This window comes from Mustelus asterias, chromosome 11 (assembly GCF_964213995.1).
Source record: "Mustelus asterias chromosome 11, sMusAst1.hap1.1, whole genome shotgun sequence".
In the NCBI taxonomy this organism is placed as follows: domain Eukaryota; kingdom Metazoa; phylum Chordata; class Chondrichthyes; order Carcharhiniformes; family Triakidae; genus Mustelus; species Mustelus asterias.
In genome coordinates, this window is record NC_135811.1 from 1,379,722 (window position 1) to 1,394,279 (window position 14,558).

At 49.8% G+C, this 14,558-nt stretch overlaps 1 protein-coding gene across 1 annotated transcript in view; it reads right to left on the minus strand.

Moving 5' to 3' along the window:
* cfap43 (cilia and flagella associated protein 43) overlaps positions 1 to 14,558 on the minus strand; it is a 146,393-nt gene that overhangs the window by 96,178 nt on the left and 35,657 nt on the right. Inside the window, exons 11-13 of the mRNA XM_078224318.1 lie at positions 8,125 to 8,273; positions 5,795 to 5,898; positions 4,995 to 5,147 (exon numbers count right to left, since the gene is read on the minus strand). Of these exons, the coding sequence (XP_078080444.1) occupies positions 4,995 to 5,147; positions 5,795 to 5,898; positions 8,125 to 8,273 (406 nt within the window). The remainder of the gene's footprint in view (positions 1 to 4,994; positions 5,148 to 5,794; positions 5,899 to 8,124; positions 8,274 to 14,558) is intronic.

Below are 14,558 nucleotides of genomic sequence, written 5' to 3' on the forward strand. Positions count from 1 at the left end.
GGACGAGGGCCATATCTCTCTCTGTTGGGGGGTGTGGGGGAGGGGGGGAGGAGGGAGGCCCGATCATTCTCTGGTGGGAGGGGGGGGCCGGAGGGAGGCTAGATCATTTTCTAGTGGGGGAAGGGGGAAGGGAAGCAAGCCAGATCATTCTCTGATGGGGGGAGAGGAGGGAGACCCAATCATTTTCTGGTGGGGGGGAGGGAGGAGGGAGGCCAGATGGTTCTCTGGTGGTGGGGGGGAGGAGGGAGGCCAGACTGCTCTTTGGTGGGTGGGGGGAGAAGTGGGGGGGTCCGCTACCACTCTGCGGGCGATCGGTGGGGGGGAAGGGGCTGCGATTGGTCTGAGTAGCGGGGGGGGGGGGGTGGGTGGATAACGGGGACAGTTATGTTGTGGGGGTGGGGCAATGTCTGTGTGGGCCATAGCTCCCGCTTTTTGTTCCCGGGCCGCTTTATCCGCTTTTTGCGGCCCAGGAACAATGTGACGGGGAGCGTTTTTCAAAATGTTTTCTCACTGCGCATGCGCAGTTGAAAGCTCCGATCGGAGCAGCAGCGTTTCAGGCTCGATAAGCCCCACCCACAGCGCGATTCAGATTCACGATTTGTTTTTCAGGCTAAGTCCGTATGGAGACACCTGAGAACAGGTTTCCAAGTTCGATCTGAATTGCGTCCAGATTCAGCACTTAGAATCAAAATGGTAAAATTGCCCCAATGGTATCATGTAAGAGGCTGGTGCATAGAGTAAAAGCCCATGGAATGGAAGAAGTGTATTAGCATGTTCCATTAACATACAGAGGGATCTGGGCGTGCAGGTCGACAGTTCCCTAAAAGTGGCAACACAGGTGGCCAAGATGATTAAGAATGCATACGGCATAAGAATGTATACGGCATTCCGTAGATAGGTTCATGGACGAAAAGAAATTGGTTTAGGTTGGAGGGTCACAGTTTTTTTTTTAACTGGTCGGTGCAACATCGTGGGCCGAAGGGCCTGTTCTGCGCTGTAATGTTCTATGTTCTATGTTCTATGTTCTATGCTTGCCTTCATCACCCGGGGCACTGAGTACAAGAGTTGGGAAATCACGTTGCAGCTATATAAAACCTTGGTTAGGCCGCATTTGGAGTATTGCGTGCAGTTCTGGTCATCACACTACCAGAAGGATGTGGAAGCTTTGGAGAGAGTGCAAAGAAGGTTCACCAGGATGTTGCCTGGTCTCGAGGGTGTTGGCTATGAGGAGAGGTTGAATAAACTAGGATTGTTTTCACTGGAAAGACAGAGGCTGAGGGGAAACCTGATAGAGGTCTGCAAAATGATGAGAGGCATTGACAGGATGGATAGTCAGAGGCTTTTCCCCAGGGTGGAAGTGTCAATTACAAGGAGGCACAGGTTTGAGGTGAGAGGGGGAACGTTTAAGGGAGATGTGCGGGGTAAGTTTTCACGCAGAGTGGTGGGTGCCTGGAACGCGCTGCCAGAGGAGGTGGTGGAAGCAGGTACATTAGCAACATTTAAGAGGCATCTGGATGGGTGCATGAATAGGGAGGGAAAAGAGGGATACGGACCGAGTAAGGGCAGAAAGTTTCTTTTAGTTTAGTTTGGGCATCATGGTTGGCACAGGGTTGGAGGGCCGAAGGGCCTGTTCCTGTGCTGTACTTTTCTTTGTTCTGTGTTCTTCTGGTTTGTAAACTGGCTGTCAGATAAAAAACAGAGAGTTGGAATAAATGGATCTTTTTCAGAGTGTAAAGACGTAGCGGGTGGAGTATTACGGGAATCAGTTCTTGGCCCACACTGTTCACTATTCCCATTAATGACCTGGAGGAAGGAACAGGATGTAAGGTTTCGAGATTTGCCGATGATACAAAGACAGGTGGAAGGGCAGGTTGTGATGAGGATATTGAGACTCTGCAAAGGGATAGAGATAGATTGGGTGACTGGGCAAAAATCTGGCAAATGGAGTTTAACGTGGGCGAGTGTGAGATCATGCACTTCAGGAGGAGGAATCAAAAGGCAGATTATTATCTAAATGGAGAGAGACTGCAGGTGAGTGAAGTACAGAGGGATCCGGATGTTCTAGTGCATGAATCACAAAAAGCAAGCAGACAGGTCCAACACATCGTTAAGAAGGCAAACGGCATTTTGGTCTTTATTACAAAGGGGTTGGAGTTTAAAAATAGTGAGATTTTGTTGCAATTGTACAGGGTGTTGGTGAGGCCTCACCTGAAATACTGTCCCCTTACCTAAAAAAAGATTTAGTAACATTGGAGGCAGTTCAAAGGAGATTCACCAGGCTAATCCCTGGGATGAGAGGGTTATCCTATCAAGAGAAACTAAATAGTCTGTGTCCGTATTCCTTGGAGTTTAGAAGAATGAGGGGTGGCCTTATTCCAACATGTAGGATCCTGAGGGGGTTTGACAGGGTAGATGGTGAGATGTCAGTCTCGAACAAGGGGACATAGCTACAAGATAAAGGGCCGATCATTTAAAACTGAGGTGTGTAGAAATTTCTTCTCACAGAGGGTGGTGAATCTCTGGAATTCTCTGTCCCAAAGAACAGTACAGCGCAGGAACAGGTCCTTCGGCCCTCCAAGCCTGTGTCTATCATGCTGTCCTATCTGGACCAACCGCTTGTATCCCTCTATTCCCCACCTGTTCATATGCCTATCCAGATAAGTCTTAAATGTGGCTATCGTGTCTGCCTCAACCACCTCACTTGGCAGTGTATTCCAGGCCCCCACCACCCTCTGTGTAAAAAACATCCTCCGCACATCTCCACTGAACCTTTGCCCCCTTATCTTGAACTTGTCCCCCCTTGTAATTGTCATTTCTGCTCTGGGAAAAACTTCCAACTGTTCACCCTATCCATACCCCTCATAATTTTATAAACTTCTATCAGGTCGCCCCTCAGCCTCCGTCTTTCCAGGGAGAACAATCCCAGTTTATTCAATCTCTCTCATAGCTCTCTCATAGAAGGGCGGCACGGTAGCACAGTGGTTAGCACTGCTGCTTCACAGCTCCAGGGACCTGGGTTCGATTCCCGGCTTGGGTCGCTGTCTGTGTGGAGTTTGCACATTCTCCTCGTGTCTGCGTGGGTTTCCTCCGGGTGCTCCGGTTTCCTCCCACAGTCCAAAGATGTGCGGGTTAGATTGATTGGCCATGCTAAAAAATGCCCCTTAGTGTCCTGAGATGCGTAGGTTAGAGGGATTAACAGAGAAATATGTAGGGATATAGGGGTACGGCCTGGGTGGGATTGTGATCGGTGCAGACTCGATGGGCCAAATGGCCTCTTTCTGCACTGTAGGGTTTCTTTCTATGTTACCCTCCATACCTGGTAAACCTTTTCTGCTCTCTCTCCAAAGTCTCCACGTCCTTCTGGTAGTGTGGTGATCAGAATTGGACACAGTATTCCAAATGTGGCCTAACCAACATTTTATATAACTGTAACATAATTTGCCAACTTTTATACTCGATGCCCCGTCCGATGAAGACAAGCGTGCCGTATGCTTTCTTCACCACCTTGTCCACCTGTGCTGCCACTTTTAAGGATCCGTGGACCTGTACTCCCAGATCTCTCTGTGTGTCTAGGTTCCTGATGGTTCTGCCATTTATTTCATAGCTCCCACCTGAACTGGATCTACCAAAATGCATCACCTCGCATTTGTCCGGATTAAATTCCATCTGCCATTTCTCCGCCCAATGTTCCAGCCTATCTATATCCTGCTGTATTTCCTGACAATCTTCATCACTATCCGCAACTCCACCAATCTTAGTATCATCTGCAAACTTGCTAATCAGACCAGCTACGTTTTCTTCCAAGTCATTTATATATATTACAAACAGCAGAGGTCCCAGCACTGATCCCTGAGGAACACCACTAGTTACAGATCTCCATTCAGAAAAACACCCTTCCACAGCTACCCTCTGTCTTCCCTGGCCAAGCCAGTTCTGAATCCATCTAGCTAGTTCATCCCTGATCCCGTGAGATCTTTTGTACCAGCCTGCCATGAGGGACCTTGTCAAATGCCTTACTATAGTCCACAGAGACAACTTCCACAGCCCTTCCCTCATCAATCATTCTTCACCTCCTCAAAAAACTCAATTAAATCTGTGAGACATGACCTCCCTCGTACAAAGCCATGCTGTCTGTTGCTAACAAGACCATTCAGTTCCAAATGTGTATCGATCCTATTCCTAAGAATCTTTTCCAGCAGTTTCACTGTCACTGACGTCAAACTCACTGGCCTATAATTACCCAGGTTATCCTTGCTACCCTTCTTAAATAATGGGAGAGCACTGGCTATCCTCCAATCCTCTGGTACCTCACCAGTGGCCAACGAGGAAACAAAGATTTCTGTTAGAGGCCCAGCAGTTTCATCTCTTGTCTCCCTCAGTAATCTGGGATAGATGCCATCTGGCCCTGGGGATTTGTCTACCTTAATGCTTTTTAATTCACCTAACACTTCTTCCCTCGTAATGATGACTTGTTCTAAAGGGTTTACGCACCCCTCCAAGACACCATCGATCGACATGTCCCTCTGCTTTGTCAATACCGATGCAAAGTACAAAGGGTGGCTCATGCGAAGTATTTAAAGTGGAGCTGGATAAATATTTGATAGATCGAGGAATAGAGGGCGATGGGGAAATTGCACAGAAAAGCACTGAGGCTGGGATAGATCAGCCATGATTGTAGTGAATGGCGGGGCAGGCTCGAATGGCCTCCTCCTGCTTCTATTTCATGTGTTTGTGTTCTTGTGTGTAGGCGAGAATATAAAATCGATCTTATTGAATTGCAGAGGAGACTTGAGGGGCCGAGTGGCCTAATTCTGCTCTTAATTCAAATGTCTGTGAGATGCTGAGTGAAGTAGTGCTCAGTGTGGCAGCAGTAAAGGGAGCAATCCCCACTGATTAGAAGCAAGTTCATGTTGCAAGAAAATCAATGTAGAATTACAGGTGAAGAATTCTTGCTTATTCCAAGCTGAGTCAGCAGCCTTGGGATCCATTCTTACCTGTAGTTAGATCTCCAATAAGATCAAATTTCGTAAGCAAAGTGGTCCCTTGAGATTTCTCACCTCCAACTTGACATGTCAGTGTCAGGCAATTCACAATCTTCTTTGACATGTGATAGGCGAGAAAACACCCCAAAATCTCACCTTTCACCTCTGGGTGGGCAAGATTACAAAGAAATAAGGTCAAAGTTACAATGCCAAGATAGAGACACTTATGCTGAATGAACACTTGCTCAGAGGGAGTTTTACTCTGTATCTAATCCCGTGCTGTACCTGTCCTAGGAGTGTTTGATGGGGACAGTGTAGAGAGGGCTTTACTCTGTATCTAATCCTGTGCTGTACCTGTCCTGGGAGTGTTTGATGGGGACAGTGTAGAGAGAGCTTTACTCTGTATCTAACCCCGTGCTGTACCCATCCTGGGAGTGTTTGTGGGGACAGTGCAGAGGGAGCTTTACTCTGTATCTAACCCCGTGCTGTACCTGTCCTGGGAGTGTTTGATGGGGACAGTGCAGAGGGTACTTTACTCTTTATCTAACCCGTGCTGTACCTGTCCTGGGAGTGTTTGATGGGGAGAGTGTAGAGGGAGCTTTACTCTTTATCTAACCCATGCTGTACCTAGCCATTTTAACCTAACACTATGTTAACATACATACATTCATACATACATACCGAGCAACATGCTACTCCCCATGATCTTTGACATTCCAAGGATAACTGAGGGTAGCTGAAGCCTTTGTAAACAATCTCAGATCATTTTGGATCCTAAGCTGACAATCAGTTGCAGTTTGTTTAATGGTTACCTGTGTATCCGATGACTTTAAACTGCTTGGAGGGTTTGGCACTCAAAGTGAACATATGTCCATCGGAGCATGCAGCCATTAGGTACTGTCCTGCATAGTCACATCTAACAGATCAGAAATAAATTAACTGAGATTGGAGGCTGCATCTGACATTGTACAATTCCAACATCATTACAGATCCATTGTAACTGTATAATTCGGATATCATTACAGATTCACCATGATAACATGTGAATCATATTACAGATTATTTGTAATTATATTTAAAGTAAAGTAAGTGAAGTCGCAGATGACCACAGGCTGCTCTCCCCTTTGAGGCGGAGAGGTGACCAGTGGTGATTTAACCCGAGGATCACCATACCTCAGGCAGGGGACAGGTTTGAGAAGGCAGGGCCTTCACGAATAACCTCAGTAGTTACGGGAATTGAACCTGCGTTGTTGGAATCGCTCTGCATTGCAAACCAGCCGTCCAGCCAACCGAGCCAACCAACCCCAAACTGTATGGAGCATTGCCGCACTGTTGGAGGGTCAGTGCTGAGGGAGTGCCACACTGTCAGAGGGTCAGTGCTGAGGGAGTGCCGCACTGTCAGAGGGTAAGTGCTGAGGGAGTGCCGCACTGTCAGAGGGTCAGTACTGTGGGAGTGCCGCACTGTCAGAGGGTCAGTACTGAGGCCGCACTGTCAGAGGGTCAGTACTGAGGGAGTGCCACACTGTCAGAGGGCAAGTGCTGAGGGAGTGCCGCACTGTCAGAGGGTCAGTACTGAGGGAGTGCCGCACTGTCAGAGGGTCAGTACTGAGGCCGCACTGTCAGAGGGTCAGTACTGAGGGAATGCCGCACTGTCAGAGGGTCAGTGCTGAGGGAGTGCCACACTGTCAGAGGGTCAGTACTGAGGGAGTGCCGCACTGTCAGAGGGTCAGTGCTGAGGGAGTGCCACACTGTCAGAGGGTCAGTACTGAGGGAGTGCCACACTGTCAGAGGGTCAGTGCTGAGGGAGTGCTGCACTGTCAGAGGGTCAGTACTGAGGGAGTGCTGCACTGTCAGAGGGTCAGTACTGAGGGAGTGCCGCACTGTCAGAGGGTCAGTACTGAGGGAGTGCCGCACTGTCTGAGGATCAGTACTGAAGGAGTGCTGCACTGTCAGAGGGTCAGTACTGAGGGAGTGCCGCACTGTCAGAGGGTCAGTACTGAGGGAATGCCGCACTGTCAGAGGGTCAGTACTGAGGGAGTGCCACACTGTCAGAGGGTCAGTACTGAGGGAGTGCCGCACTGTCAGTGGGTCAGCACTGAGGGAGTGCCACACTGTCAGAGGGTCAGTGCTGAGGGAGTGCCACACTGTCAGAGGGTCAGTACTGAGGGAGTGCCGCACTGTCAGAGGGACAGTACAGAGGGAGCGCCGCACTGTCAGAGGGTCAGTACTGAGGGAGTGCTGCACTGTCAGAGGGTCAGTACTGAGGGAGTGCTGCACTGTCAGAGGGGACATTACTGAGGGAGTGCCACACTGTCAGAGGGTCAGTGCTGAGGGAGTGCCGCACTGTCAGAGGGTCAGTGCTGAGGGAGTGGTGCACTGTCAGAGGGTCAGTACTGAGGGAACGCTGCACTGTCAGAGGGTCAGTACTGAGGGAGTGCCGCACTGTCAGAGGGTCAGTTCTGAGGGAGTGCCACACTGTCAGAGGGTCAGTTCTGAGGGAGTGCTGCACTGTCAGAGGGTCAGTACTGAGGGGGTGCTACACTGTCAGAGGGTCAGTACTGAGGGAGTGCCGCACTGTCAGAGGGTCAGTACTGAGGGAGTGCCGCACTGTCAGAGGGTCAGTACTGAGGGAGTGCCACACTGTCAGAGGGTCAGTACTGAGGGAGTGCCGCACTGTCAGAGGGTCAGTACTGAGGGAGTGCCGCACTGTCAGAGGGTCAGTACTGAGGGAGTGCCACACTGTCAGAGGGTCAGTACTAAGGGAGTGCCGCACTGTCACAGGGCCAGTACTGAGGGAGTGCCGCACTGTCAGAGGGTCAGTACTGAGGGAGTGCCGCACTGTCAGAGGGTCAGTACTGAGGGAGTGCCACACTGTCAGAGGGTCAGTGCTGAGGGAGAGCTGCACTGATGGAAATGTTGTTATTGATATGAAAAGTTAACCGATGGTATTAGCTGCTCCCTCAGGTGAGAGGTTCAAATGCTAAGGCATGATTTGGGGAATCAGGCGGGTTTTCCTGGTGCCCTTGACAACATTTCCCCAGCCAACCACTGGAAGCAGATGTTTCATTCAGGAAAGTCGGTAGCTGAAACACGTTCCTCTCTCATTCTCTGTCTGCACCCCCTCTCATTACCGCTCACTTACTTAAGAATGTTTATGGGCATGTTGTGGACGTGGGTTTGGTGGACCAGGCGAGGGTTCTCCACATTTACCAGGTTGATGTAATAGATGCGGCCAGTTTCTGTCGCCACGGCAACTTGGTTGGAGGAGGGGCAACACACCATATCTGTGATCTGAAAAAGGAATAAGCAAATGAAATTTATCTCCAATCATCACTGCTCTCATTTCAGCCTGCATCGCATATTCCTGGGGATTTCTTATAACGTCCCCCCCACCACTGCCCCTTGAAAGAAAAGTTTATTTATTTGTCACAAGTAAGACTTACATTAACATTGCAATGAAGTTACTGTGAAATTCCCCTTGTCGCTACACTCCAGTACCTGTTCGGGTCAATGCACCCTAACCAGCACGTCTTTCAGAATGTGGGAGAAAACCGGAGCACCCGGAGGAAACCCACGCAGACACGGGGAGAACGTGCAGACTCCGCACAGACAGTGACCCAAGCCGGGAATTGAACCTGGCTGTGAAGCAGCAGCACTAACCACTGTGCCACCCAAATGAAACCAGGAGGGGGAGCAGTTGAAACGGAGTGGGGACTTCCCATTTCACTTCTCCCCGGTCTCATTTTGAATTGGAGGTGGTGAGAACATTTGCCAAAAGCCTGCTGCAGGGTGAGGTCTCTTTTAGACCAGTCACACACAGCGTGGAGCTGAACTGGGGCAACAGGGGAACGGAGAGAGCAAAACAGGAGACAGGGCTCCCAGTCACACACAGGGCACAGAGCTGAATGGGGGCAGCGGGGGTGGGGGGAGGGAGCAGAGAGAGCTGAACGGGGTACAGGGCACAGAGCTGAACGGGGGCAGCAGGGGGAGCGGAGAGAGCAGAACGGGAGACAAGGCACAGAGCAGCACAGCAGTCAGTGGAACAATGACAGTGATATTCGGTATATTAAGTGAAAGCAGCAAGGAGTGAGCTTCCAAATGAGGAATGGTGATGATTTGTCTCTCTAATTGGGGCAGTTTGAGAAACTAAACGGCTCAGTTAGTGACCCAATGAGCTTTTATGCTCAGTAAGTTTTTAACTTGTTAAGTTTTAAGTCGGCTAAGTTCTAAGTAATTAAGTTTAATATCTGGTAAATTTTGGATGGTATTGCAGTAAACTGAAGGCGTGGCAGGACAGCTCAGTCCCAGACAGTCACATGATCAGCTCAGTCCCAGACAGTCACATGATCAGCTCAGTCCCAGACAGTCACAAGATCAGCTCAGTCCCAGTCAGTCACATGATCAGCTCAGTCCCAGTCACATGATCAGCTCAGTCCCAGACAGTCACATGATCAGCTCAGTCTCAGTCACATGATCAGCTCAGTCTCAGTCACATGTTCAGGACGTGTTTGAGCTGCAGGATCTGAAGCTTTAAGTCTCAGAGTCCGAGCAGCTTTCTCTGCTTTGAGGATTCGTGAGGCTGAGTGAGAGTGAGGTGAATGCAGCAAGGGAGGGAGTGCGGGGCTGCCAGGCATCAGTGCAGGGCTCCCACAGATGCATCTCAACCTCAAACTGGTATTCTGTTCTTAACACTGGTTGTGGCAATTGTTACTCTGGGGAATAAGCAAGTGCTCAGGCCACAGGTCAGAATGGGTGACTCAGCTGTGCAGATGATGGTGCGCTGTGGGGGCAGTTCGGAGTGTGGTGCTATGAAGAAAGGAAGATCAGCAAAGCAATAGTGTTAGAGGATTCGATAGTCAGAGGAACAGGCGGGCAGCCTCACACTTGACTCCAGGATCGTGTGTTGTCTCCTTCGTGCCAGAGACAAGAACATCAAAGAGCAGTACAGCACAGGAACAGGCCCTTCGGCCCTTCAAGCCTGCGCCGATTACGTTGTCCTATCTAGACCAACCGCTTATATCCCTCTATTCCCCGTCTGTTCATGTGCCTGTCAAGATAAATCGGAAATGTGGCTCACGTGTCTGCCTCAACCACCTCACTGGGCAGCACATTCCAGGCCCCCACCACCCTCTGTGTAAAAAACTCCCCCGCACATCTCCACTGAACCTTTCCCCCCCTTCCCCCCCATTGCTGACATGCTCCTCATCCCTATTTTCCTGCCTTCTCCCCATAACCCTTCAACCCATTACCAATTAAAAATCTGTCTAACTCCCCCTTAAATTTACTCACTATCCCAGCATCCACCGCACTTTGGGGTAGTGAATTCCACAGATTCACAACCCTTTGGGAGAAGTAGTTTCTCCTCAACTCTGTTTTAAATTTGCTGCCCCTTATCCTAAGACTATGACCTCTCGTTCTAGAATGTCTCACAAAAGGGCATTATTGAACTGAAATTTGACCATCTGCCCAGGCTGGGGTTAAAATGCGGATTAGCTGGGGCGGTGGGGCGGGGTGGGGGGGGTTCTCTGAATGGTGAGTCCAGTACAACATAACCAGGCCACCATCTCCGGTTTGTGAGTGGGGGAAATCGCAGCAAGTTAGGAGGTGGCGGTGCATTGCTCCCACTCGACCAAGAGTACTGATCATCTCCCATCACTAACCCTGTCCATCAATATACACAGCGACAACCTGACCATCAAACAACCTCGCAACATCCATCTCTGTCTGTCTCTTTCTCTCTCTGTCTGTCTCTCTCTCTCTCTGTCTCTCTTTCTGTCTGTCTCTCTCTTTGTCTGTCTCTCTCTCTTTCTGTCTGTCTCTCTCTCTGTCTGTCTCTCTCTCTGTCTGTCTCTCTCTCTGTCTCTCTCTCTCTCTCTCTGTCTGTCTCTCTCTCTGTCTCTCTCTCAAGCAGTGTCCATTCATCTGTTGTCGTAGTGTCTGCATAGTCTCGCCGATATACAACAGATGAATGGACACCGCTTGATAATCACCAGGCAGGAGTGTTCCCTTCCTGTCGGGCAACACGACAGCAGTCACGGGCATTCAGCCTCTGATCTTCGGGTAAGCGTTCTGTAAGTGGTCGGGGTTGGGATGTGGTCTAACCATCTGCCCTGATCACAAATTATTCCGGAGGTGGAGACAGGGTTGATCAGGAGCTGCTTTGTCCTGGATGGTGTTGAGCTTCTCGAGTGTTGTTGGAGCTGCACCCATCCAGGGAAGTGAAGAGTTTTCCATCGCACTCCTGACTTGTGCCTTGTATTTTTTGGACGGGCTTTGGGGAAATAGCAACCATTGAATCCAGCAGTGCCGAGAGGTCAAGCGGCCCATCGAGTCTGCACCCACTCTCCAAAAGAGTATCCCGCCCAGGCCTTCCCCCACCCCCACCCCAACCCCACCCCCCACTCCCACCCCCCCCGCTCCCCACACCCCAAGCCCCCGCACCCCCCCATCCCCCCGCCCCCATCCCCCCCGCGCCCCCCACCCCCCCCTGCCCACCTATCCCTTTAACCCTGTGCATTTACCATGACCAATCCATTTAAGCTACACATCTTGGGACACGAAGGGGCAATTCATTATGGCCAATCAACCTAACCCGAACATCTTTAGACTGTGGGAGGAAACTGGAGCACCCGGAGGAAACCTACACAGACACGGACAGAATGTGCAAAATCCACACGGACAGTGACCCGAGCTGGGAATCAAACCTGGGTCTCTAGAGCTGTGAGGTCAATGGCAAACCCCAGGATGTTGATAGTGGGGGATTCAGTCATGGTAATGTCATTGAACTTCAAGGGGTGATGGTTAGTTTCTCTTTTGTTGGAGATGGTCATTGTCCGGCACTTCTGTGGAGCGAATGTTACTTGTCGCTTGTCAGGCCAAGCATGGATATTGTCCAGATCTTGCTGCATTCAGACATGGGCTGCTTCAGTATCTGAGGAGTTGCGAATGATGCTGAACATTGTGCAATCATCAGCGAACACCCCCACTTCTGACCTTATGACGGAGGGAAGGTCGTTGATGAAGCAGCTGAAGATGGTTGGGCCTCGGACACTCCCCTGAGGGACTCCTGCAGAGATGTCCTGGAGCTGAGATAATTGACCTCCAACCAGCACAACCTTTGTGCTCGGGATGACACCCCCCTCACCTCTTGTTAATGGGGCTCAAACTGCTATTTTAAATCCAGACAGGTGTGACAAGTGGGAAGACTGGTAGACTTGCCTCATCAGGGAAATCTGCTGGGAACAGGAGCCTGTCCAGAGGACAACCAGCCAGGCCAGATCGTGTGGGCCAAGAATGAAGAATAGCTTTAACATCCAGGACACAGATGTTTCAGGCAGGATAGAGGGGGATGTAAAAGGGGTGGGGGAGTTGCATTACTGGTTAAGGAGAATATCACAGCTGTACTGCGGGAGGACACCTCGGAGGGCTCATACAGCGAGGCAATATGGGTAGAGCTCAGGAACAGGAAGGGTGTAGTCACAATGTTGGGGGTTTACTATAGGCCGCCCAACAGCCAGCGGGAGATAGAGGAACAAATATGTAGGCAGATTTTGGCAAGGTGTAAAAGTAACAGGGTTGTTGTGGTGGGAGATTTTAACTTCCCCTATATTGACTGGGACTCACTTAGCGCTAGGGGCGTGGATGGGGCAGAGTTTGTAAGGAGCATCCAGGGGGGCTTCTTGAAACAGTATGTAGATAGTCCAACTAGGGAAGGGGCCGTACTGGACCTGGTATTGGGGAATGAGCCTGGCCAGGTGGTCGATGTTTCAGTCGGGGAGCAGTTCAGGAACAGTGACCACAATTCAGTAAGCTTTAAACTACTGATGGATAAAGATAAGTGTCGTCCTCAAGTGGAAGTGCTAAACTGGGGTAAGGCTAATTCCAACAATATTAGGCAGGAACTGAAGAATGTAGATTGGGCAGATGTTTGAGGGCAAATCAACATCTGGCATGTAGGAGGCTTTCAAGTGTAGGTTGATAGGAATTCAGGACCGGCACACTCCTGGAAGGATGAAGGATAAGTATGGCAAGTTTCGGGAACCTTGGCTAATGAGAGATATTGTGAGCCTAGTCAATGAGAAAAAGGAAGTATTTGTCAAGGCTAGGAGGCTGGGAACACACGAAGCAAGTGTGGAATACAAGGAAAGTAGAAAGAAACTTAAGCAAGGAGTAAGAAGGGCTAAAAGGGGTCATGAAAAAACATTGGCCAGCAGGATTAAGGAAAATCCCAAGGCTTTTTATGTACATATAAGGAGCAAGAGGGTAGCTCAGGGAGAGGGTTGGCCCACTCAAGGACAGGGGAGCAAATCTATGCGTGGAGCCAGAGGAAATGGGCGAGGTATTAAATGAGGACTTTGCGCCAGTATTCACCAAAGAGAAGGACTTGGTGGATGATGAGTCTGGGAAAGGATGTGTAGATAGTTTGAGTCATGTTGAGATCAAAAAGGAGGAGGTATTGGGGTTCTTGAGAAACATTAAGGTAGACAAGTCCCCAGGGCCTGATGGGATATACCCCAGAATACTGAGAGAGGCAAAGGAGGAAATTGCTGGGGCCTTGAGAGAAATCTTTGTATCCTCACTGGCTACAGTGTACTGTGTACCGACAACTAAACAATGAGGAACACTACAGACAGTTACCCACAGATCCGACCAAAGAACACACCCGTCAACTCAACATTCTGATCAAGACCTTTGATCAGGACCTTCAGAGCACTCTCCGTGTTCTCATCCCACGTACTCCCCGCGTTGGAGATCTCTACTGCCTCCCGAAGATACACAAGGCAAACACACCCGGCCGTCCCATCGTATCGGGCAATGGGACTCTGTGCGAGAACCTCTCTGGCTATGTAGCCAAGTTCCGCACACATGAGGACGGCCTCAACCGGGATATTGGGTTCATGTCACACTATCTGTAATCCCCACAGCTTGCCTGGACCTGCAGAATCTCGCTGGCTGTCCTGTCTGGAGACAATACACATCTCTTTAACCTGTCTTAATGCTCTCTCCACTCACATTGTTTGTATCTTAAAGACTTGATTAGCTGTAAGTATTCGCATTCCAACCATTATTCTGTAAATTGAGTTTGTGTCTTGATATGCCCCGTTTGTGAACAGAATTCCCACTCACCTGAAGAAGGAGCTTAAGGCTCCGAAAGCTTGTGTGACTTTTGCTACCAAATAAACCTGTTGGACTTTAACCTGGTGTTGTGAGACTTCTTACTGTGTTCACCCCAGTCCAACACTGGCATCTCCACATCATGACTACAGGGCAGGTCCCAGAGGATTGGAGAATAGCCAATTTTGTTCCTTTGCTTAAGAACGGTAGCAAGAATAATCCAGGTAATTACAGGCCGGTGAGCCTTACATCAGTGGTAGGGAAATTATTGGAGAGAATTCTTCGAGACAGGATTTATTCCCACTTGGAAAAAAATGGACATATTAGTGAGAGGCAACATGGTTTTGTGAAGGGGGGGTCATGTCTCACTAACTTGATCAAGTTTTTCGAGGAAGTGACGAAGATGATTGATGAGGGTAGGACACAGGATATTGTCTACATGGACTTCAGTAAGGCCTTTGA